The sequence below is a fragment of the Schistocerca nitens genome, chromosome 3 (assembly GCF_023898315.1).
Source record: "Schistocerca nitens isolate TAMUIC-IGC-003100 chromosome 3, iqSchNite1.1, whole genome shotgun sequence".
Classification (NCBI taxonomy): Eukaryota; Metazoa; Arthropoda; class Insecta; order Orthoptera; family Acrididae; genus Schistocerca; species Schistocerca nitens.
The window spans coordinates 741,538,579-741,564,146 of NC_064616.1; the positions used below are offsets into that span (position 1 = coordinate 741,538,579).

Sequence of the window (25,568 nt, forward strand, 5' to 3'; positions counted from 1 at the left end):
GTTTCCTTGCTGGAGGTTTTCTGCAAATGTTGAATGGCTGCTGTCGTATGTCCATGGCCTTGTGTGTTCCTTATACCTCATTTAAAAGTTCTGCCTGTATTTTCTAGGTATAGAGTAATACAGTTGTTACTGTAAAATACCAGGTTTTTGGTGGATGTCAGTTTTATCTTCCTTATTTAGACATTTCAGTACAGAGTTGTTGATTTGGTATGCTATTTTTATTCCTTGTTTCTTGAGGATGTTCCCAATTTGTTTCTGTATGTGAGTGTTTACAAGCTTGTCTGTTGAGATTATGTGTTATTCTCTTGCTGTGTGTGGTAGTGTTGATACTGGTATATGTTTGTAGTGGGCGATGTGTGTCTCTGGATTTGTGTGGTTTTTTTTTTATGTTTTCATGGATTTTTCTGTTCAGTTTTGTTACTGGGGCTCTTGGTATCCATTATTTTTTTGTTATCTGAATGATCATGTCCAACTCCTTACTACAGTTATGTTTGTCAAGTGGTACTGTGTTTAATCTGTGGACCATATATCTGAAGGCAGAGTCTTTTTGAGTCTGTGGTTGGTTTGATGACTGCTGTAGTATGTGTCTGTTGTGGATTTTCCTGTAAATGCTGAATGAGTGTTGGTTATTTTTCTTTGTGATGGATATACATAAGAAATTTATTTGGTCTGTTTATTCTGTCTCTAAGGTGAACATTATTTTTTTATGTAATGTGTTTATCTCTGCATGTAGTTGTTCTATTTTATTTCCTGGTTCATCTACCAAGCAGAGGATGTCATTCATGTATCTCCACCAATACAATATACGAGGTGCGGCTAGAAAAAAACCGGACTGATGCTGGAAAAAACATTTATTTACAATTATTTACAATTTCATGTTATCTCCTTCAATGTACTCTCCTCCTCGGTCTCTACACCGCTCCATACGAATTTGCCACTGTTCATAGCAATGCTGCAGATCATTTTCGGTAAGTCCATACATTACTTCCGTCGCTTTTTCTTTTACTGCTTCAACAGTCTCAAATCTAGTTCCTTTCAAAGCTGACTTGACTTTAGGGAAAAGAAAAAAGTCACAGGGGGCCAAATCAGGTGAGTAGGGTGGATGATCTAAGATGGGAATGTTGTGTTTTGCCAAAAACGTCTTCACTGACAATGCACTGTGAGCTGGGGCATTGTCTTGGTGAAGGATCCATGACTTTTTTCTCCACAAATCGTTCCGTTTTCTCCGTACTCGCTCACGTAGGGTAGCCAGGACTCTAATGTAGTAATGCTGATTCACTGTTTGTCCCTCTGGTACCCAATCAATGTGCACAATCCCTTTGATGTCAAAAAAAAAAAAAAAATCGTCATTGCCTTGAATTTCGATTTTGACATTCGTGCTTTTTTTTGTCGTGGAGAACCAGGAGTTTTCCAATGCATCGATTGGCGTTTAGTTTCGGGATCGTAAGTAAAAAACCACGATTCATCGCAAGTAATAACATTTTGTAAGAAGGTGGGATCACTTTCAATGTTTTCCAGGATGTCAGAACAAATCATTCTTCGGCGTTCCTTCTGTTCAATTGTGAGACACTTTGGAACCATTTTTGAACACACTTTGTTCATGTTGAAACTTTCATGAAGAATCTGCCTAACACTTTCCTTGTCAACTCCTGTTAACTCAGACACTGCTCTGATTGTTAAACGGCGATCTTGTCGAACAAGTTTACCGATTTTTTCAATGTTTGCATCAGTTTTTGCTGACAATGGTCTGCCAGTGTGAGTGTCATCACTGGTGTCTTCGCGGCCATCTTTAAATCGTTTAAACCACTCAAACACTTGTGTTCGCGATAAACAATCATCGCCGTACACTTGTTGTAACATTACAAACGTTTCACTTGCAGATTTTCCTAGTTTGAAACAAAATTTGATGTTAACACACTGTTCTTTCTGTACACTCAACATTTTCCGACGCACAGACAAAACGTCAACTACTTAAAACAGACGCCACGGGCAGACTGAGTGCAGGAGGCAGATGAAACTCAAGCAGTAGGTGGAGCGAGAGTCATGCGACTTTCAGCCTTATTGCATTCGTTTTATTGTTTCACCAGTACTAGTCCGGTTTTTTTCTAGCCACACCTCATATAGCAGAGATGGGTGTTGTCGTTTATAGTGTCAGCTAAGTGCAAGTGTGCTTCATACAATTTATGATTCAGCGTGCATTTTGTGTTTGTTTGTGTGTGTGTGTGTGTGTGTGTGTGTGTGTGTGTGTGTGTGTAATGTTTTAATTTCAGTTGTAAGCCAGCATTTTTGGGCTAATGACTTTGGTCTCTGAGCTGCATGTGAACTGCTTCTGATTGTTACCTTGGCATGCTTGGGTTGAAGCTTATTAAATTTACAAATTTATTTAAATTTATCTTATTTAAATTTATTTAAAGTGATGTGTTGTATCACATGATGAAGCTTGAAATAGATATTTTGGTACTTCAGGTGAAGATCTCCATGAAATGCTGGACTGTACATCATATGAAGGGCTTATTTCAATAGTGGTACAAGTCCATTTTTGTTCATTGTGAGATACAGAGTCCTAAAGTTAAATGAGCGCTGAAAAATCTGCAGTTGAGATACCAGAAATATTCAAGCATATAGCTTCTTGCTAGAGATGAACCTTTCTTTCTGTTTGTTTGGATCATTAATTTCAGAAGCATTATAGACAGAAAAGTGGAGGTAATGGACATGTACCACTATTGAAATAAGCTCTTCATATACATGTTGTCTTCTTTGTTTTTCATCCTCTTTTTTTCTGCAGTTGCGCATATACAAGTTGTAGAGATTAATTGCCATCTTTGGCAACTGTAATAAAAGTCTTAGTAAGACCAGATGCATTTAGCTTTATTTTAAGGCATCTTCAGTGGTCACTGTAACGATATGGTTTTTCCTATTACAGTTTTATTTGTTATGATCATTAACAGTTCACATGTATTTCTTATTACTATTAACAATTTTTGTTCTCTTTGTTACTCACAGTCTTTTTGCTCTTTTTTGTATTCTTCTTCATCTTCTATGTGTATTTGCTGAGTTTTTTCACACAGAACTTTCACTTCACTTAATATACAGGGTGACAATTATTGAACTATATGAAATAAAATCATCGAAACTTCTGATTGATTTGGGTTAGGATGTTCAAACTGCACAGTTAGCCATGGTGTATGATGGGAATTAATATGGTTTGGTTTAGCAATGAAGCCCACTTTCATTTGGATGGGTTCATCAATAAGCAAAATTGGTGCATTGGGAGGAACTAAGAATCTGCATTTCATGATGAAGTCTCTTCACCCTCAACGGGTGACTGTGTGGTGTACAGCGTCCAGTCACAGAATAATCGGTGTGATATTACTTGATAGCACAGTGATTACCAAACAGTATGTGAAGATTTTGGAAGATCATTTGATCCCCATTATCCAAAGTTACCCTGATTTCAACAAGATGTGATTCCTGCAAGACGGAGCTCAATCCCATTGAAGCAGGAGAATGTTTGAAGTCCTGGAGGAGCACTTTGGGGACCATATTCTGGCTTTGGGTACCTAGAGGGCACTGGCATGGGCTTCAACTTGCCATCATATTCCCAGGATCAGAACATATGTGACTCATTTTTGTGGGGCTACATTAAAGACAAAGTTTACAGCAATAACCCCAAAACCATTGCTGAGCTGAAAACAGCCATTCAGGTGGTCATCAACAGCCTCGGATGTTCTGACACTTCAATGAGCCATGCAGAATTTTGCTATTCGTCTGCGCCACATCATCGCCAGTAATGGCAGGCATATTGAACATGTCATAACCTAAATCCCAATATGTGTTGTGATGTTATTAAGTTGAATAAAGTGTGTGCATGATGATGATGGTTGGTTTTTGGGGACGATCAACTGCATGGTCATCAACACCCAAAGTGTGAGCATGCTGTAGTTTGTAACTAATTTATGATTTTTTTTTTCATATAATCAATAATTGTCGCCCTGTATTCACATTTCTGTGCTGGGAAGTATCACTGTCCTCTAGCCATTTTGAGTGTTTTGTTTTGCTACTGTGGGATGCATTCATCTTTTGTTTGTTTGGGTAGTGCTGGAAGCAACTGCTATCACACTGTGAGTGTTTATATTTTCCAAAGAGAGAGAGAGAGAGAGAGAGAGAAAAGTGTGTGTGTGTGTGTGTGTGTGTGTGTGTGTGTGTGTGAAGAGAGCTAACATGTCCTAGCTACTGTGTGTATAAGTTATTGCTTTACTATGGTGCAGTGGTGTATGATCTAGGATGGGGATATTGCCTAGTGTGTGATATTATTTTGTGGTGTCTATGGGGATTGTTCTTTCTCAACAATATGTTTTACTAGTATAAATAGCGTCTAATTACTGAAGTTTTTCTGGATATTAATTATGTGTTTCTACTCTATTACTGCTTTTTAAATTTGGAAGTTTCTTGTAAGTATTGGAGATGTTTCTGGTTGCTGAATCTGACTATTTTCTTGTCTTTTTCTATTGTAGTAGGGTGGTGGTTTTCTTGCTGGAGTTGTTCTGCAAATGTTGAATGGCAGGTGTCTTACGTCCATGATATTTTTTTTTTCTTACCTTATTTCAAAAATTATGCCTGTCTGTTGCAGGTACAGAGCATGACATCTGTTACATTGGAGTTAGATTTTGGTAGATGTTAGTTCAATCTTCCTGTTTTTTGACATTTTGGCATAGAGTTGTTGCTTTGGTATGCTATTTTTATCATTATTTCTTGAGGATGTTCCCATTTCTAACTGTCAGTTCATTTCTGTAAGTGAGAGTGCACCAGCTTGTTTGTTGAGTTTCTATGTTGGTCTCTTGTTGTGTAGTCTATGCTCCTACACCATTGATTTGAGCTCTTTTGTTAGCTGATTGCATTCAGAAGATCCCAGACACAATGACAGGACTGAAAGTTACTGAATTTGCCATCTCCTTTTAGCAGGTCTCAGTATATGTCCTCACATCTCTCGAGATTTCAGTGATAATTCAGAGAAGTTCTTGAAAATTATCAACATTTAGCATTTCAGTCGATCTCCACTGTGTTTAAAGAGTGAATCATGTTTGTCTTAGTAACAATAATTTCTTTTTGTGTTTGTAATATAATTTTGAGCCCATAGCTTGTTTCTTTGACAGTTGGTTTCAGCTGCTTTAAAATATATATACTTGACCTGTGTCTGTCTAAAAGACATTGTGGCTAAGGCAAGATGCTTATAATTTGCCATAAGTGATATGAATGCATTACTTTCCACTCACACACACTTATGGTCAGTAATAGGTCACTACTGTTAATAGTCTTGAAATGAAATAATTATTTTTGTCACAGTTCAATAGCTTCCACTCAATGAAACTGAGTTAACAAACTGGCATGTAATGACATTAACATTGGTATACAACTGTACTATGTGCAACAAATCACACATTAAATATTCAGTGCAAGTAAATAATGTAGTTATTTAAAATTGATGCACATCTTTATCATCTTGAGATGCATAGCCAATATTAGTGTGCTAAAGCTTAAACTTTTTTAAATGTGTGATATAGATTGTTTGTCTGTAAAAGCAAAATTCAGGCAGTGACAAAACACCAGACATAAATGTTACCTGATGAATAGTAAAGCTGTGGTCAAGTGCTCACTTATCATTGACAGCACTGCTAATATCTTTTATAGCACTGCTAATATGTGTTGGTTCCACCATATTGAAGTCTTTATAAGAATTTTATTTGCATAATTGAATTGGACATCCACCAAGTGATCAAGCTACAATTTTAATGAGAAACAAATTGTTTTATAAAACCCACACAGTTAAAATCTGCTGTTAATAACTTTTATGTATGAATATGGCCTTTGCCGACTTTAAGTTTGATCCTCCTCATAGCAAATCTCTTTTGTCTTTCTATAGATGGTAATTCAAAGTACACCAATTCATGTAGAATATAGTGCTCCCTCTGAAGTCTTTGTGTGTATGGTTTCGATCATATCACCTTTGGTACAATTGATGAATGGTTAATTAAGTTTGCACAGTCATCAGAAAATGGAATTAGTTTTCTGTAAGTTCTTTTAGGAAGTCATTGAATATAAATTGTAGTCACAAATTAGGTTTGCACCATTTGATGGCTTCAATCTTGATCACAACAGTGCTTATTTCTCACATTACATAAATTTTCTGACCAAAAATAGTAATAAAACATTAAATTGTGTGTTATATAACATTAGATGAAAACTCAGCATTGTAAAACGTTGCCAACAAAGGAGGCATCAGTACTACTAGTACGTCAAACACATTTCTACATCTACATCTGCATATACATACATACTCCTCAGGCCATTACACAATGCTTGGTGGAGGGTATCCTGTGCCACTACTAATCATTTTCTTTCCTGTTCCACTTTCAGATAGAGCAAGGGAAAAAATGACATCTATAGGTCCCCATATTAGCCTAATTTCTTGTATCTTGTCTTTGTGGTCCATACACAAAATGTATGTTGATGACAGTAGGATCGTTCTGCAGTCAGCTTCAAATGCCAGTTCTCTAAACTTTCTCAGTAGTGTTCTTCAAAATAAATGTCTTCTTCCCTCCAGGGATTCTCACTTGAGTTCCCAAAGCATATCTGTAACACTTGCATGCTAATCAAACCTACCACAACAAATCTTGCAGCTCAACTCTGAACTACTTCAACATCTTTCAATCCAACCTGGTGTGGATCACACACACTCAAGCAGTACTCAAGAATAGGTTACACTAGTGGCCTTTACAGATGAATCACACTTTCCTAAAATTCTCCCAAGAAACTGAAGGCAACCATTTGTCTTCCCTACCACAATCCTCACATGCTTGTTCCATTTCATATCATTTCGCAACATTATACACAGATGTTTAAATGGTGTGACTGTGTCAAGCAGGACACAACTAATGCTGTGTCCAAACATTACGGTTTCTTTTCTTTTTTGGCATGGACTGACCACTAAATGCCTATCATTAAACTAACTGCTCAGATTAAAAGTTGAATCAGATGATTCACTATTATGAAAACAGAATCTGAAGAGATATGTCATCAGAGAATGCAGTAGGCTATTGCACAGCTTTAGCTTTGGTGGTCACATTTAGGTTGACACTTACTATTGACACTAACACTGCTTCATTTTCAATAGTCAGGAACCTGAACAGAGCACTGCAACAAGCTAAATAATGTATGCAGAACATAATAAGTGATGTAACTGAGCAGTGTCAATCAAACAAAAGAAAACATATTCAGTCAGTAACAATGCAGTGGGAACACACTATAGGACCATTTTCCCCTAAAGTCTAAGAGAAGATTGAGATTTTATTATTTTATAACAATGAAGATCTTACTGCACTGAATCACAGGGTAAAGATCTTATAATATAACTCCACACAGTTTAAAACTAAAAGTAGAGATCGCTTGCATAAATATGACACATATATCAAAACAATGCTGCAGGGTTACACTGTGTGTGGAAAAAATTTGAGAGAAATATCATGGTTAAATGTCATACTACAGTCTTAAGAGAATGTCCTTCAGTCCAGAAGCCATGTATTACATGCTGAGAATATTTCAGATCTGGCTAGACATACTGTGTAAAATGTAAGGTACAAACTGCAAGAGAACTGAATTTGACAGTGTAGAGGTTCTTACAAAAGTTATTAACTGCACCAAAACAGAATTAATCATATAGCAAACAAATGTCTCATGCTACACATAACAAAAAGGCAAATAATGTTACATTCCTGATAGATAGTGAAGTTAAAGAAATTCTTTCTGAGCAGCTCTTATCGTACAGAAAAAAATTTTACCTATAAATTTCAAATTAATTGGGACAAATGTATTCCATACACACACATGTTACTAAACTAAATATTCTTATCTGTTACATTAACTCATCTGCAAATGGTCAATACATAGCCATATTGAAATACAATTTATGTTAACAATCTGTAAATTGCCTTGTTCCATACACCCTATTGTGCAAGTAACCTATGGTACATGAAAATAACTAATTATCTAAGAAACAAATCTAAACAAAAATATGACTGTCATTATATAATATATGGGTACTGTTAAAGCACATATTGTACATTTAACCTACAGTCTGAGATTTCAAATTGGTTGTCACGATTTTGTGCAATTATAAAAGAAGCTTGAATGTTGAATTTGTATTTTTCGGAGGCTCCTTAGAGGAAAAGTTGCAGTTAAACTATTGGAAAGATGGCTGTCAATTGAAGACATTTCATACACTTGAAACAGGACATGCAAGTTGCTGAAGTGGCATCCAATTAAAACACTTGCATCAGGTTGTGGTGCCACATAACATTTATTTCACTTGAAACAAAATTGATAAACAAATGTTGATACTGTGAGAAAAATGATAGCAGAGGCCTTGAAAAATACCAGGTGATCAAAAAGTCAGTATAAATTTGAAAACTGAATAAATCATGGAATAATGTTGATAGAAAGGTAGAAATTGACACACATGCTTGGAATGACATGGGGTTTTATTAAAACAAAAAAAAAAAAAAAAAATACAAAAGTTCAAACAATGTCTGGCAGATGGCGCTTCATCTGATCAGAATAGCAATAATTAGCATAACAAAGTAAGACAAAGCAAATAGATGTTCTTTACAGGAAAAGCTCAATATGTCCATCATCATTCCTCCACAATAGCTGTAGTCAAGGAATAATGTTGTGAACAGCACTGTAAAGCATGTCCGGAGTTATGGGGAGCATTGGCATCGGATGTTGTCTTTCAGCATCCCTAGAGATGTCTGTCGATCACAATACACTTGCGACTTCAGGTAACCCCAAAGCCAATAATCGCACAGACTGAGGTTTGGGGAGCTGGGAGGCCAAGCCTGACGACAGTGGTGGCTGAGCACACGATCATCACCAAACGACGCGCGCAAGAGATCTTTCACGCGTCTAGCAATATGGGGTGGAGCACCATCCTGCATAAACATCGTATGTTCCAGCAGGTGTTTATCAGCCAGGCTGGGGATGATGCGATTCTGTAACATATCGGCGTACCTCTCACCTGTCATGGTAGCAGTTACAAAACCAGAATCACGCATTTCCTCGAAGAAAAAAGGCCCAATAACGGTAGATGCCATGCTGAGTGGCAGAATGTAGTGTTTTTGGAAGTCTTACTTCAATATGTCCTACAGCGATGGCTGTGTATGTGTTACTTTCTACCACAGTGAACACGGTGGGGCAGACAGCATTGTTAAGTAGCATAGTGGACAAATGGCAAGTGTGATGATTTTGAAATGCTGTTATCTATAACATGAAGTCTTGTCTCCTACATATTGAGGGAAATCTGAACTACAAACACTACATCAGGGAAGCCTTAGAGCCTGAGGCATTGCTCCTCCTAAAACCAGCTACACTTATCATATTTTAACAGGACAAAGCCTGGTAATATGTGGTGAGGAATGTGAAGGCCTCCTTTGAAGAAAGACATGTATGTCTGCTTCCCTGTCCTGCACATGTGCCTGACAGGTTTCCCATCAAACTAGTCTGGGGTATGGTTGTTCAGCACCTTGTTCATTCTGGTTTTCCAGTGGACAGTGTTGATGTTTTATGGGCATGCCTAATAACCATGTGACAGTATGTTTTTCAGTAATATATCCAGATTCTCTTTCAGCCCATTCCATGATATCTAAAGACTGTTTGCAGCACTGCAGCTTTCTCACTACAATGAATTCGGACAGTCAAGGCATTTGTGTAGTTCTGTAATTCTAATAATTTATATATTGTCATGTCCATAATCAGTGGAATAAATCATTGTAATCACATGTCTCCTTCTTGGTGTTGCAATTTTCATGAACAGTAGTATGTGTGCATAAGCATTATGACATACCATTCCAATATTTGGTATTCTTTGTAAATACTCCACCATTCCCAAACAGATGTAGCATTATGACACTTCATTATTATGATGGGTGATGTGAAAGTTCAGTTAGTGATATTTCAGATCAGTATAGAAGTTTCAGTATATAGCTATTCCCTCTCACAAGTAACAAGTAATAATTGTATAAAAAATCTTCTAACCTGATCTGAAAAATCAACATTATGTCACTTGTATGTGTGACCGAAAACTGCAAGAACAAATTATATTATAAATGTTCCTGTGTGCAGACCTGTAATATAAAGTGAACTGAGAGCTATAAACCTATATGTAGAGATATTTCCTAGTGTGCCTCAGTGCTAACCACTTGCAAAATAATTTCTGAAATATTTTGTTTTTTCTTTATGATTACAGGGTTCATCAATTGTAGGCAGCATAGATTCAGCTATGGATATTAATGCTGATGCTGAAACTGAAAACAGTAGTGATGGGCATGACCTGCGTGATTCTGGGTACTCAGAGTTTCCAATGTCCCGCACCACTCCAACCAACAATTTTAACAATATGCCGTATGAAGACTTTGTATTACCAACACATTTTGGTGAGGTGAACATTTCACCACCAGTTCTATCACCTCGCACCCAATCATTTCCTACACCACCACCAGTTCCTCCAAAAGCAACAGCCAACATGATTCCAAATATATCACCAGAAACTTCCCCTCCAAGAACAAGCAGTGGAACCTTGGAACGAAATCAACATTTATCTTCCTTTGTCGACAGTGGTGTAATTACACTACCATTGTGTATTGCAGAAAATTACTCAGTTCCAAAGAAAAATGAAAATGTACAGTGAACTGTACTGATCATATTTGTGCTGTGAGTCCATTTAGTGACTGCTGCTGTCCAGTGTGTACATACCAAAAAACATCCTGAACTCCAGCACCAAAGAGTGTGCCTACTCTTTTCAGTTTGTGCAATAATTTATGTATGTTTATCATATTCCATACATTTTTTCCACTAAATTTGTGACCTTTCAGCAAGAAACTGCTGTGTAACCAGGAACCTTTTATGAAGTATTACTACCTTATTGCTATGTTCTTAACAGCAATAAACTTTCATGCCAGTTAGTGCGATACTGCATGTTTTTCAGTTCAATTATTTTGTATTCCAAGGTCTCAAATGAAAGATGGATGTTCAGGATGATAATATACTATAAAAGAGCATTTTTTGCGCTCAGACTGTCTGTGAAAAACTTTTTGTGTGTAGTATGTGTCTTTCAATAATTACTACATTATGCGTATGAGAGAATGTAATATTTGATTATATGGAGTCACGTAAATAGGTGCAACTGAAGTTATCATTAGTTTACATTTCTGTGCCACATTTTACTATATTCACTGTGAATTTTTCATTCATATTTATAAAGAACAGCTGTTGAGTCCTTAATTTCTGATTGTGACACTCAGTTCAAATGTTTTCGTAAAAAAATAATCAAACAGCCAGATGGTCAGGTTTTTGGTAGAGAGATACAATGCTGACAAAAGTGTTTGTTGGTATAATATACTCCATTTTTGTCTGACCATTTGAATGTCTATGCTATGTGGTATTTATACACTAGTTCACAGCATGTGAAGTGTGAACACCAAAGCTGTGTTGTCATCATACGTTTTGCAATACTATTGCTAACATGTTAAGTGATATCAAGATCACATACTTGTTGTAATTTTTGTATATTGGAGTAATGAATAAGAAATTCGTAGTTATGTTCTCATTATGGTAGAACAGAGCAAAAATAACACGAACAAGGGTGATACATAATTTCATTATTTTAATGAATAGCAAAAATAAGTGGATGTACACTGATCCTCAGGAAACTAATTTGATTTTGAAACATTTGTGATTTTATAATTTGTGAAACTGGTAAAAAACTATTCCTAATGTATTATCTTTCTCTTTTTCCTTTAATGAGGGAATTATGTAAATATGATAGTATGATAGAATGAAACTGTACAGATAATTAGTTAATCATTGATTACATGAGAGAAAGAAACCTGTATATGGAGCAATCACATAAATTCTGTTAGTGTAAGTTATTTTTATTTATATGTGTAACAGATGTACATACTAAAGCCAAGTAACTCAGAAAGTCTTCTCTGATAAATACTGAAATAAAAAAGAAAGCCACTACCCATTTCTTTTATTGTTGTCAAAATTATTTCCTTCTCATGACAACAATTATCATGGCATATTATTTCTGTGGCTCTACTTTTCCCTCATGAAATTTTAAACTTCCATCTCTGTACCTTGTGGGCCATTATTTGCCTATATACTTGTGATACAGAGTGTTTGTCCCATTTCATTCAGTGACACATTTTAGGAAAGAAACAGTGTTTAAAGTCCTTTATATACATTGTTATTAATGGTAACTTCATCAAAACTCTGAGAAATATGGAAAACAGCAAATTATTTTTATATTTCTTGCTGAAAATTGATTCTTGAACAGACATTAGTAGCTTTTCACAAAATCTTTCTTTTCAGAGATTGTGGCTTAAAAGCAAATGACGTTTTGAAACTATCATGTTATCTGATTGAATCAGTCATCAATTGGGCTGCCTATCAGATGTCCAGACTCCACTGCCAATCTGATCTAGAGCAAATTCCTGTCATTTGTACAGTATCCAAGAATAGGTTGCGATGATGCATTTTATACATTTTATATTATGAAAACACTCAGCTTACCAGTCTTCCACAAATGAATCATTAATCTAATTTATTTTACATAGTGTCATTATTTGATATCATACCTACAAACCAGTGTGTAAAACCAACTGTACAGTGTCCATATTTGTGTGTTTAACCTACTGGAATAGTGGGTAATAAAATATTTCATAAGCTTCATTTTTTAAAATTCGAATTGAGAGATAAATCTCACAATAATTTCTAGATTCATAATTGGTTGATACATGCAGCAGCTCATGTAAAGATTTAACATTTACAGAAATTCTTGTACACAACTTTTGTAGCCAATCTTGAATGACAATGAACTTGCTGATACTTTGATTGACAATGCACTAAGACTCATCTCATCACACAGTGAAAATATACCCCTTAATGTGACAAATGAGATAGTTGTTCCTGTAAGTTAAAGTTTTTTTTCTAGTCTCTTTCTGTGAACAAATTGCAGTCTGCAAATTTTTGTATGGAACTGCTAAATGACATGTTTCTATTAAGATATGCTATATAATTTTATATTCAAATATTTTATTACTTTGGTACTAATTTATGATGTTTGAATAAAGAAGAAGTGAAATGAATAAAGTTATGGATGTATGACTACATTGTTAGAATTACAAAGCATAAAAAGTAGTATCAGGTGAAGTAGAAGTTAATGACATTATGTTATGTAGAAAGTGACATGGTCCAACAGCTGCTGATGCTAATGCTCTAGACATCAGAGAACTGGAACCATGACACTCGTGGTAATATTCTCACATTTCAAATACAGTTGACTGAAATTCTTATTTATAATTTTTGTGCATTCTTTCTTTTCTGTGGATGCACTGAAACAAGCAATAATAAACAGTTAAAGTATAAGGAAGATGTTAATTTCTGTTATTTGTCACAGTATATTTTTTATGAGACTGCTTTATTTTTCCATAGTTTGTGGGAAACATGACAGATAAGAAATGATTTCGTATGGATTAATGTCAAGTATCTGAAGACTGTTATTTCATGAGGAGATTATGGTTTTAACATTTCAGTAATTCTTTTTGTAGAGAATATTTTTGTAAATAAAAGAAATTTATTCCTCTTTGACCTGTGGTAAAGAATATGTATCACAGGTGTACAGTAGTGAATTAAAAGGCACAATCATCCTAGAGAATTGTCATTTGATAGTGACTATAATGTCTTTGTTATGCTACAAGCATTAAACTCAGGTAGCATGTAACTGAAACTGCCAGTCTTTTAGACAGACAACATATTTAATATCATAGAAATACTTGTAGCTCTTCAGTCACATGTGACATCATTGTTGTACACATTAAAAAGGTAAGAAAGTCATAGGAAGAAACTCCTCCATTGCACAATGAGCTGTAACATGAAGACAAAGTAAAAGGTAACTAAAAGTGGTCTTTATTTACAATTTGAAAATATATATTTGTGACTACCTGAAGGTAATATTAGAAAATTATTCAAAATTTTCTATTATGTTTACTGTGGAAAATAGTGTAGCATGTAGGAACTAATTGATGAATGAATGGCTGATCTACATTCCAAAAGACTTTCATACAAGCAAGTTTGTTTGGTAATTTTGCCATCAAGGATATGGTACATGGGGATCTAGGGAAAATGAGGTGTAGGTAGCATTAGAACAGTCCATGTGTACAGTCTATCAACTTCATATGACAAAGAAAAACAACCAATTGGATTTGGTTCATAATTCACTTATTTTACATTATCACGTATATTCATGTTGGTAATGTATATTTCAAAATTCTGCCAGATTACTACTCACAATATTACTTATAGTTGTTAATAGATCATTTAATATCAATACCTATTGAATGATTAAACTCGCAGCCACATAGTTATCATTAGTCACTGACTCAGTTGTTGCCTTTTCTATGCTGAAATGTTGGCAGCTTTGATGTTCAAGATATTAAATTATTCACATCTAACTCTGAAAGCAATATCGGTTTTCTTCAAAATACAAAGACTGATGTATTGCAGCTGTAAACATATTATTAATGTTGTGATGGATATGATATCCATCAGTTCCTACTTCAGACTATCTGATATTCAATATATTTTTCATAGTACATCACGTTGCCCCATAAGTGTCAAGACATTTACATTTAATTTTAAAATCAATGAGTACAACTGAAACTGCCTCAGTTGCTGTGATTTATACTGCACTGCACTGAATCTTCTATTGTGTACAAAAGTGGCTCCTTTTTTCACATATGTTTATTCAAATTGTTAATACCTATTTGGATGAAGATTTCTTATTTACTGGTGTATTATTAATGACAGAACCAACAATGTTTCGTGGGGGTTGGAGGGACCAGACTGCAAGGGTCATCAGTCCCACACTGTAAGTCTCAAAGTCTTCTGACACCATTTTGTCTCAGAAATATGTGTGGTTTTCATCTGTGAGTGTCCTAGTACTTGGCAACAAAGACATTGCTGAAACTTCTGGAGAAATCTGTATTCATATTTGAGTTGTGCAAGCCAATGCACCATAATCATTAAATGACAACTTGTTTGTTCCTCTTACAATTCAAAATATATGTTGTGTGTAGGTAAAAAAGGGCCTTAATGTGTGATTATTTTTTTTTAATCTATTTAACTGTTGTAATCTTTGTATGATATGTATGTAGAAGGAAGTAAAATTTCCTGAGAATGTCTTACAAAGACACCCTGTAAGAATTTTAAGAATAGCATTTCATTTGATGTATGATTTCCTTTTTGTAGCATCTCACATTGAAAACTGTTAAGTACTTATTTAGTATCCTCATATAAATCAGACAAATCCTCAATCAAATCTGTCATTATATATAGAGTGATTAGTTTGTACATCACTTCAACTGTTATTGGTGTATTGTAATTCTTCCAGATTTTTTGGAAAAGTTATCTTAGGACATCATTCCCTGAAGAAAATATTGTAATCCATGGATAGTCCCATAAAGCTACAATATTTTTCTAAATTATTTCTAAATATTGTGAATATTAGTACAATAGTGAAAATATCTGGTGGAATATGAGCATTAGAATAAGTGAAGTCAGCCATTCACCATATTATTCAGATGATGAGCAGTGAATAGGCACATAAATAATAATTTAAACATAACAAATCATGCTGTGTGAATTTGTACCTGCATGTGTGCTATGAAGAAGGATGTGAGTTCATAAGCTGAGTACTTGTTTATGTGCCTACCCACCACTCAACACCTCTATTTTGCAGCAAGCAGAGGTCCTTACTTGTTCCATTATTTTGCAATTTAGTGCTTTTATGAATCTTTCTCAAAGCATTTTTGACATTTTTCCCAATTATGTCTCATGTCTTATAAGGATATCATTAGGGAAAGAGTAATGAGTAACAGTCATATCATTTACCACCAATATCACATATTTGAAAACTATATTCATTAATATATAGCTTCTGTGTTTAGAATAAAATAAGATAACAATTCACTACCTTGTTTAATAGGTGCATAGTAGGATAATGTGATTAACATTTTGTGGTCTGATGCTAACTGTACTGCCAGAATTGTCTCATTACTAGGATATGGACTGTACCTCATTATTATGATAGAACTGATCCCCACTTTATTGCATTGATGGCTAGTATTGCCACTCATTCAAGTTGTCTGTTGCTGCACTTGTGAAATCAAACACTAACCAGGATTTTGACTGAAGTTTGCTGAATATGAAATGAAAATTGTATTACATAGAAATTTTGAGAGGAAATTCCACATTGAGTTTTAACATTTAACTTAAATGGAAAAAAACACAAAAATGTCAGAGAGATCCACTTAGATTTTTTAATGATAGACTTTAAAGGTCTCTCTTACCTTTTCAAGAGAAGAATTTTGAAAGAAATGTCATACTTTGATCTGTATGTGTCTACATAAGTTTCTGTAGGCAATAAGAAACTGGTTTTGACTAAAGCCTGGAATGAAGTGTATTGCTCATTTCCATGTGTCAGCCACATATTTATCATTTACTTCCTTATGCAATGTAGAACTTATTTTGTTATCACACATGAGAAAAAATATTTGGTATTCATACACACACACACACACACACACACACACACACACACACACACACACTGTAATACACCTTATACGTATTTATAAAAAAATCTGTTGTTAATGAAAGTAACAACACAGTTTAACAATGAACAACTATAACACAATAAGTGAAAATGGAGCTGAGATATAATTGTTAATCTTAGACAAAGTGTTTTATTTAGTTCATGAATGTGTTTTGAAATGTATATTTGTAATTGGTGGCTATAATAATCTAATTCCAAATATTGAAACCTAAGTCAAGTGTTTCAGAATGTGATACAGTACATAAGTTGTTTGTTTTGTACCTAACCATACTGCTATATGTCTCACATTTATTTTTATGCATCATAAATGTATATATCAAACTCTGTTGTTTCTATACAGTATCATTCTGTTGCTTGTAACTTTGTAACTGTGGTATTTCAGCTTTATGTGTTGACCTAGTTGTCTATATCACTCTAGTTGCAGACTTTCCAGTTCCACTCTTTCAGAAGATTTAGTGGTAATGGAATAGTTACAAATATGTCCAAAAATAAATTTTATCAAATCAAAACTTTGTCGCTACAAACAACGTTTTTGCAGCTCACTTTTGTTGTTTGTGAATGGAAAAAATGAAGAGCTCATTCATAATCTAAAAAAAAAAAACTGTGCAAAATAAACTGCCTTCCTCAGAAGAATACATGTTATTTTTATATGCCTTTAAACCAATGAAAAATCCAGAACAGAACATATTTATGCACATGAAGATATAATGCATGCAAGAGACGTGGCTCATCCGTACCCCATGGTGGGAGCAGGGTAGGAGGTTGTTAAGATAAACATTTAGAAAATAGCACATGGGAAAGGTATGTAATGTGGAATAAGAGAAAGAGATAAAGACAAGAAGGAAGTGTACGATCCAGATTTATTTTTCTCTTAGGGCAGGCTGTAGACTTTAATGGTCACTCACTAACTGTATCAATGGACCAAATATCTATTTGGTAAGTTACATATATTAACTATTACCATATATGACATTTTCAGTAAACTGCATCCTATACTGTGGAACAACTGAGAATATAAGCATTCAGTTAACAATTCACCAGGGTTACAAATGCATGTGTAATTCTAGAAAAGGTGCATAAAAAGCTATATAAATATACTAACTGTTCATCAACACAAACAAAATCCAACTTTTACAAGAGTTGTGAGATTCTGAACAGAAGAACTCCGAGTACTGCACATTTTTAACTATCTAGTCAATAAATATTTTTGTGTGTTTTCTTTAATAAAATACACATCATTGAACATTTTGTAGGTCTATTGCATCATTAATTAAAAGGAACAGACTCTGCATCACTCCTTAGTCCCTCTATATTCTTTCAATAACAATGTTTCTGAAACATTATGATACACAAGATGAAGGCAAACAAGCAAACCCTCTACACATTCAAAGAAATATTTTTCCTTAACATATTGTAGACTACTTCAAGTCCTTCAGTTCTGTTTAACCCTTATTTTGTCAAGCCACAGCGAGTGTCTGATTTCTTACAGTAAATGTATGCAATAAACTGTGTGAATGCCTTGGAGTGCTTGGAGTCATTCATGGTCAAGTTGAAGTTCTTCAGAGATGTTTGTAAAGTGAAAAAACTTGGTGTTCACAAAGCAGGCATATATTACCATAAACACAGGTTACTGAGTCAAGTTTATGAGAAGACTTAGTGTGTAAAGCTTTTCTTCAGATTTTGTTAAAGAATTTCTTCTAACAATCTGCAGCTCCATTAAATAAAATAGAAAATAAGAACCCACAATGCACTGGTCTGCAACATGATTCAAACTGTACAGTGGCATCACAAAACATATGGAAACACTGAGCTAATGAGATTCTACTGGGAGGTGATATGTCTAATCAAAATATTGGGTGCTGAACCTTGGTGTCATATAATTTCAGCGCAGGGACATGCAGCATATGGTATGTGAAACTTTGAAGTATAAAACTTTCAGTCATGATTACAGTTTCCCCAAGATACAAATGAATAAAACACCTTACTTTAATAGATTTCAATGAAAATTTATTTCAATGGAATAAAAAGTAGTTGGAAATCAACTTTCCCCTACATGTGATGAAACAATAAGATGTCAAACACTATTCACTTCGAAACTGACTGTCTCTATGTGCAGTCTAGTGCCACAAACAAATAGAATTTCATGACTACCACAAGACTGCAGAAATATGTTGGTGGCATTGGAAGAAAGAGAAAAAGCCATTAACTAATTATTTGATGCCATGCAGAAATCAGTTCATTTGAAGATTCAAAAGAGAAGAAGCTGAAAATTATGTGCATTAATACAAAATTTAAACTATAAATTTTGGCAGTGTTCAGTTCTGAGCCTTTATATGTTTCTCGCCTTGAGATCCATACATACACTCCTGGAAATGGAAAAAAGAACACATTGACACCGGTGTGTCAGACCCACCATACTTGCTCCGGACACTGCGAGAGGGCTGTACAAGCAATGATCACATGCACGGCACAGCGGACACACCAGGAACTGCGGTGTTGGCCGTCGAATGGCGCTAGCTGCGCAGCATTTGTGCACCGCCGCCGTCAGTGTCAGCCAGTTTGCCGTGGCATACGGAGCTCCATCGCAGTCTTTAACACTGGTAGCATGCCGCGACAGCGTGGACGTGAACCCTATGTGCAGTTGACGGACTTTGAGCGAGGGCGTATAGTGGGCATGCGGGAGGCCGGGTGGACGTACCGCCGAATTGCTCAACACGTGGGGCGTGAGGTCTCCACAGTACATCGATGTTGTCGCCAGTGGTCGGCGGAAGGTGCACGTGCCCGTCGACCTGGGACCGGACCGCAGCGATGCACGGATGCACGCCAAGACCGTAGGATCCCACGCAGTGCCGTAGGGGACCGCACCGCCACTTCCCAGCAAATTAGGGACACTGTTGCTCCTGGGGTATCGGCGAGGACCATTCGCAACCGTCTCCATGAAGCTGGGCTACGGTCCCGCACACCGTTAGGCCGTCTTCCGCTCACGCCCCAACATCGTGCAGCCCGCCTCCAGTGGTGTCGCGACAGGTGTGAATGGAGGGACGAATGGAGACGTGTCGTCTTCAGTGATGAGAGTCGCTTCTGCCTTGGTGCCAATGATGGTCGTATGCGTGTTTGGCGCCGTGCAGGTGAGCGCCACAATCAGGACTGCATACGACCGAGGCACACAGGGCCAACACCCGGCATCATGGTGTGGGGAGCGATCTCCTACACTGGCCGTACACCACTGGTGATCGTCGAGGGGACACTGAATAGTGCACGGTACATCCAAACCGTCATCGAACCCATCGTTCTACCATTCCTAGACCGGCAAGGGAACTTGCTGTTCCAACAGGACAATGCACGTCCGCATGTATCCCGTGCCACCCAACGTGCTCTAGAAGGTGTAAGTCAACTACCCTGGCCAGCAAGATCTCCGGATCTGTCCCCCATTGAGCATGTTTGGGACTGGATGAAGCGTCGTCTCACGCGGTCTGCACGTCCAGCACGAACGCTGGTCCAACTGAGGTGCCAGGTGGAAATGGCATGGCAAGCCGTTCCACAGGACTACATCCAGCATCTCTACGATCGTCTCCATGGGAGAATAGCAGCCTGCATTGCTGCAAAAGGTGGATATACACTGTACTAGTGCCGACATTGTGCATGCTCTGTTGCCTGTGTCTATGTGCCTGTGGTTCTGTCAGTGTGATCATGTGATGTATCTGACCCCAGGAATGTGTCAATAAAGTTTCCCCTTCCTGGGACAATGAATTCACGGTGTTCTTATTTCAATTTCCAGGAGTGTATAATGCATACTAAGTAACGTGTTCATTGCTTTCATAAAGTTACCTTCTTGTTTGGTCCCTAAATGATTTTCCTTTGATTCCTTTCATAAACTTTTTTGTATGTTGTTCCTTGGTACTCATAAAATGGACCACCATTCTTGTCCCCACAAGGTATTGGATCAAGGTTGCCAGAAGGCCTTGTATTCAAACTGGAATTTCATAAGTAAAGGCTGCTGTACACGGGGCCAGTAGTGGCGTCCACTATAACTGGCCAGTACTGGCCACCACCAATTATGGTGCTACTTGCCTTGTGTATAGGGGCACTGGCACCTTCCACGGCCATTAGCGAGTGGCGGCCAGTAAAGTCAAAAGGTTCGTTTGAGCAGTTACCAGACAGCGCCGGGCAACAGACTGTACTGCGCATGCGCAGCTACGATGATGTAGGCAGTCTTGATACCTGCTCTGCTCATACGCTTTTCGCCGCATTTCTGGTGGAATTTCGTAATGGGGTATCACTTGACCATGTGCAGCCCTGCGGCATGTTGTTGAGAGGACATACAGAGTTGTACTTAGAGCAATTGTTTTATCAAATCCCATCCTGATAAAGGATGCAAATAAGGAAGCGGTTCTTGGCAAAATATCATTTCAAAATTAGACTCCACAGCTTGAAGTACCATAACATTTTGCTATGGGGTGAATTTGACAGATTTTTTTTATATCTTTTTTTTAATTTGTACTCTGCAATATTGTTATGTAGCATTTCCAACAAGTTTACATCTACACAGCACTGCAGAAAGCTGGTAGGACGGAATACTTATTTCTTGCCAAAAAAAAAAAAAAAAAAAAAGTTTCTTGTGTAGCTTACACCAGAATAAAGGACAATACATTTCATGACTATTTCAAAATGTGCAAAAAATTAACAAGGTTGTCTGTGAGGCAAAGAAACTGTACAACTGACAGCTTATATTCTGCCCTAGCATTAAATATGAAGCCATGTGCGGAGTTAAAACGATAAAACACGGTATGCTGCCAGTCTACAATTTATCATAGAATGGCATTCTATAAATTTAAGACGTAAACACAAATTAGGAAATAACTTCAGGCCTAGAGGAAGTACTAGACAAGTGCCTTGTGATCGAAAAACACTGTTTCACAGAGGGCAGATTTATAAATTATGCTACAGCTTTCATTGTATTTGAAACAAAATATTTAGTTCAAAACTACTGACCAAATTTGCCTACTTAGTCAGCTTGAAGTAAATGTTTACGTATGTTCGTACGTATATAGCATTAAGAGATCTTACAGTGTCATAAAAGGAAGAGGACATCAGAGACTACTCCAGCCAGCATCAGAATTTCGTAAACCACACTAAAATGCTTCATTCTGCTCTACTTGCATATTTCTATGTCTAGATGCACTCTGAAGTACCTGATATTCATCTTTTTGTGTGGTTTTCATGATACCAATTTTCTTGGAGGTCCAGTACTGTATTATCATGTTTGGTTCTTTATTATGGATAATGCCATTCGTCCCAGAAAATGAAAATTTGCACTTGAAATTGAACGAAGTTGAAAGTAGCCAATAGTGCGGAATGAAACATTTTGTTTCAAATAAACTAACTGCCTCAGCGGAAAAAAAAATTAATAGAAGCAAATTTCTCTACAAAACAGACAGAAATAGCTTCATTGAGACATTAATGGTTGATTGCTAATAACAAGGAAATAATATAAAATCAGAAAATTGAAACTACTAACTTATTTTGGTCTTTCATGGTTATGAGAATGTATATTAATTCACTTGATGGCTCCCGGTCACAGAAATCTATTTTGATTTCATTTGACCTGGGAGCTGTATACAAAGAGACCAGCAATATTACGAAGACATGAAACACGGATCACGTGGGGAAGGATTCTGCACAACTTCCAGGTGGACGTTTGATGGCTATGTGTTTACCATCCAATGCACCACAACAGGATGGAAAATTCCATTTGATCTCAAAACTATTTTGTATGTCTCCACTCTTCCAAAGTTTGAGGTACCTTCAACAAAATAAATAAACATTAAAATATAATTTATTGATTTATTAGTTTATGTCAAAACCAAACAATATACTATTTAAATCTGCAAATCATCGCAAAATTTCTGTGATGTCGCATTTGTATTTTTCAGAAAAGTCCCACTGAAGGATGTGATGATGGACAACAGGAACTCATTAGTGTCCTTACTGAGCCTCAAGAAAATAAAGAAGAAAATACTGAAGACATGGATGATGATAGCATTGCTAAGAGCACAGTAAAAGCAACTGGAACGTCGACGCAAGAGAACCAATTTGCGACGCCAGGTGCAAAGAAAAGATGCATTTCAAAACTTTCCAAAGTTGAAATTGCAATTAACAAATTACAAAAAATTGCAAGTTGAAAGTAGCCAATAGTACCTTAAATCTTCAAATCATCGCAAAATTTCTGTGATGTCACATTTGTATTTTTCAGAAAAGTTCCACTGTACGTATAATGTTTCTTGTGAATATCTTGAGAAGTTTTGATTTAACATACAAAAATAAATTTAAGGTGTTCCTAGTCACTCTACTTGTTTTTTATTCATTTCTGTTTTGGAGAAATAATGAATTAATTTTATTGCATTAGGGAAGAAGGTTGATAATTAAAAATAAAAATAGGCCGCTTGTTCAGTTGGCACAAAGCAAAACTTTCCTTACCATTTTGTTAGTTAATTCTGTTAATCTTCAAAAAAAAGTTGTGGATGAGTATGAACTGTTCGGCCAACATATTGCTGGCCAACTGAGAACACTTCCTGCCAGAAGCTCTGCAATCTTGCAAGAAAAGTTCCAAAACCTTATCACCAATGAGAAGCTAAAATACTTGCCGCCAGATTCACTAGTTACTTCTGCATCACCATATGGAAATACTTCTTCTCATGTGTCAGATGAAGAGGAAGACCTTTCCAGTTTGGACTCAGACCTATTCACAGTTGATGATATGCTATACAGAAAATTTCTCCAGAAATAAAGACTGAGCTTATATAAAGTAATGTTTCATTTGTAAAAAGTTTTGGGTCAATTATAATACCTTAGGAAAAATGGATGAACTTTTTATTTGCCTTGACAAAGTATCATAATAGTAGATTATGGATAAAGATTTTTTTGTTTCTAAATAATACTGATAAAATAATCAGTCAAAATAATTATATAATTAATAGAAGGTATGCCTAGATGACTTTCTAAAATTCTACTTTTATCAAATTATACAATAATCAAACAGTAAAACTCACCTTTAAGTAGTGTTGTAATCCACTTATGATTGACTGGAGAACTTCAGGAATGAATCTTGAAATTGTGGTGGCTGGTATGCAAAATATTAATGCTAGAGACTGAAAACTATCGCCAGTTGCTAAATAATGCAGCGTAACCTCTAGTTTCTGTTTGGGAGTTATTGCATTTATCATAATAGTATCTCTCTTGGCTACCTGTGATTCGATTATGCTCAAAAGCTCATTAAATTGTTCAACAGTCATTCTTAATTGTCTCTTGTATTCTAAAGGATCTTCCATTGACAGTTCACGAAACAAAGTGGATGATGCTCCAAGGATTTCTCTTCAACCTACCCAATCTTTTACCCACACTCTACGTTGATTTAAAATGCTTCTCACCTCCTCACTTAGAGTTACAACAATTTTGCCCACCACTTGGTTAAAAGCCTCCTCAAACTCACTATCACTGTCACATTCCATATTTTTCACCAAGAAACACTTAACACTGTTTACTCTACCACCTGTGACGAAACACTGGAGGCCACAGATGAGAAAATATTGGAAGCCATTATTGGATTTGTGTATAAGCTTACTGGCCAGTAAAACTTGTGGCATCTACTTCTGATTGCCAGAACTGGCTACCACTTCTGGCCCCGTGTCAGCAACCTTAAAACATGCACGTGATTACTTGGAATGTGCACATTACTGTAAGTAGGTGTGTAAATAAAAGCAAGAAGAAACCTTAATTTATTCATTGGCATAAATCATTTGAACAGCAGCAGACCAAAACCAACAAATATAGTCTTCCATTTACAGTTGAAACACTATAATCAGCAGGTGAACCAGTAGTAAGCCATGGCCATGGTCACAAATACATAGATGTCTGTAGCAGTGGCAGAGTCCAAACTACCTATTAGATTGTTGAGTAATATACTGTAACACTAGTTTATCTGTCATCACAATGTTAAATCAACAGAAACTGTTGCAGATTTCTGCCTGTATCACTGGCCTTCAATTATTTTTTGCTATTGGGCTTTTCCTATTTCCTCGGAAATGAGACACCCAGGTAAATGTACATATCCTGCATGATCAAACATCCAACATTCCATTCTTCCAGATTCACTAGTCATGTGCATTGGTACAAAATAGGGATACTAAAGCTCTTGCGAGTGGATGACTAACAATAATAATAGTAATAGCAACAAACTAATAATGAATTAATTTTATTGCATTATGGAAGAAGGTTGAAAATTAAAAATATAAATAGGCTGCTTGTTCAGTTGGCACAAAGCAAAACTTTCCTTACCATTTTGTTAGTTAATTCTGTTTGGATATCTGCAGAGCAAAAAGAAGAAACTGAAGCAATCTGCCATTGCTTTAGTGGTAGTTAATGCAAACAGTTCACAACATGAAAAATCAAAGAAGAAACTTTACTCATTAATAATACTCAAATATTGTAAATAAGTTGCTTTCAAAACTAAATTTATACACAAAATACCATGCTCTTTCATTATGACAGGGTTAACATTCTGCATGTCTTCCACAGAACAGGCAAACATTTCCATGTTCAAAGTGACACTGACCCATGGGGTGAGTGTGAAGATTGAAAAATTAAAAAAAATCAATAAATAAACAAAATGTGAGAGATAAAAATATATAATTTGCTTTGTCACATTCAGTAATACATCTTGCAGCCACCAAAAATGTTTGTTGTGAATATCTTGAGAAGTTTTGATTTAACATACAAAAATAAATTTAAGATGTTCCTAGTCACCCCACTTGATGTTTTTATTCATTTCTGTTTTGGAGAAATA

At 36.1% G+C, this 25,568-nt stretch overlaps 1 protein-coding gene across 1 annotated transcript in view; it reads left to right on the forward strand.

Moving 5' to 3' along the window:
• LOC126248717 (dedicator of cytokinesis protein 3) overlaps positions 1–16,721 on the forward strand; it is a 1,129,652-nt gene extending 1,112,931 nt beyond the window's left edge. The window contains exon 38 of the mRNA XM_049950022.1: positions 10,298–16,721. Within this exon, the coding sequence (XP_049805979.1) occupies positions 10,298–10,738 (441 nt within the window). The 3' untranslated portion in view covers positions 10,739–16,721. The remainder of the gene's footprint in view (positions 1–10,297) is intronic.
• The last annotated feature ends 8,847 nt before the right edge of the window (positions 16,722–25,568 follow it).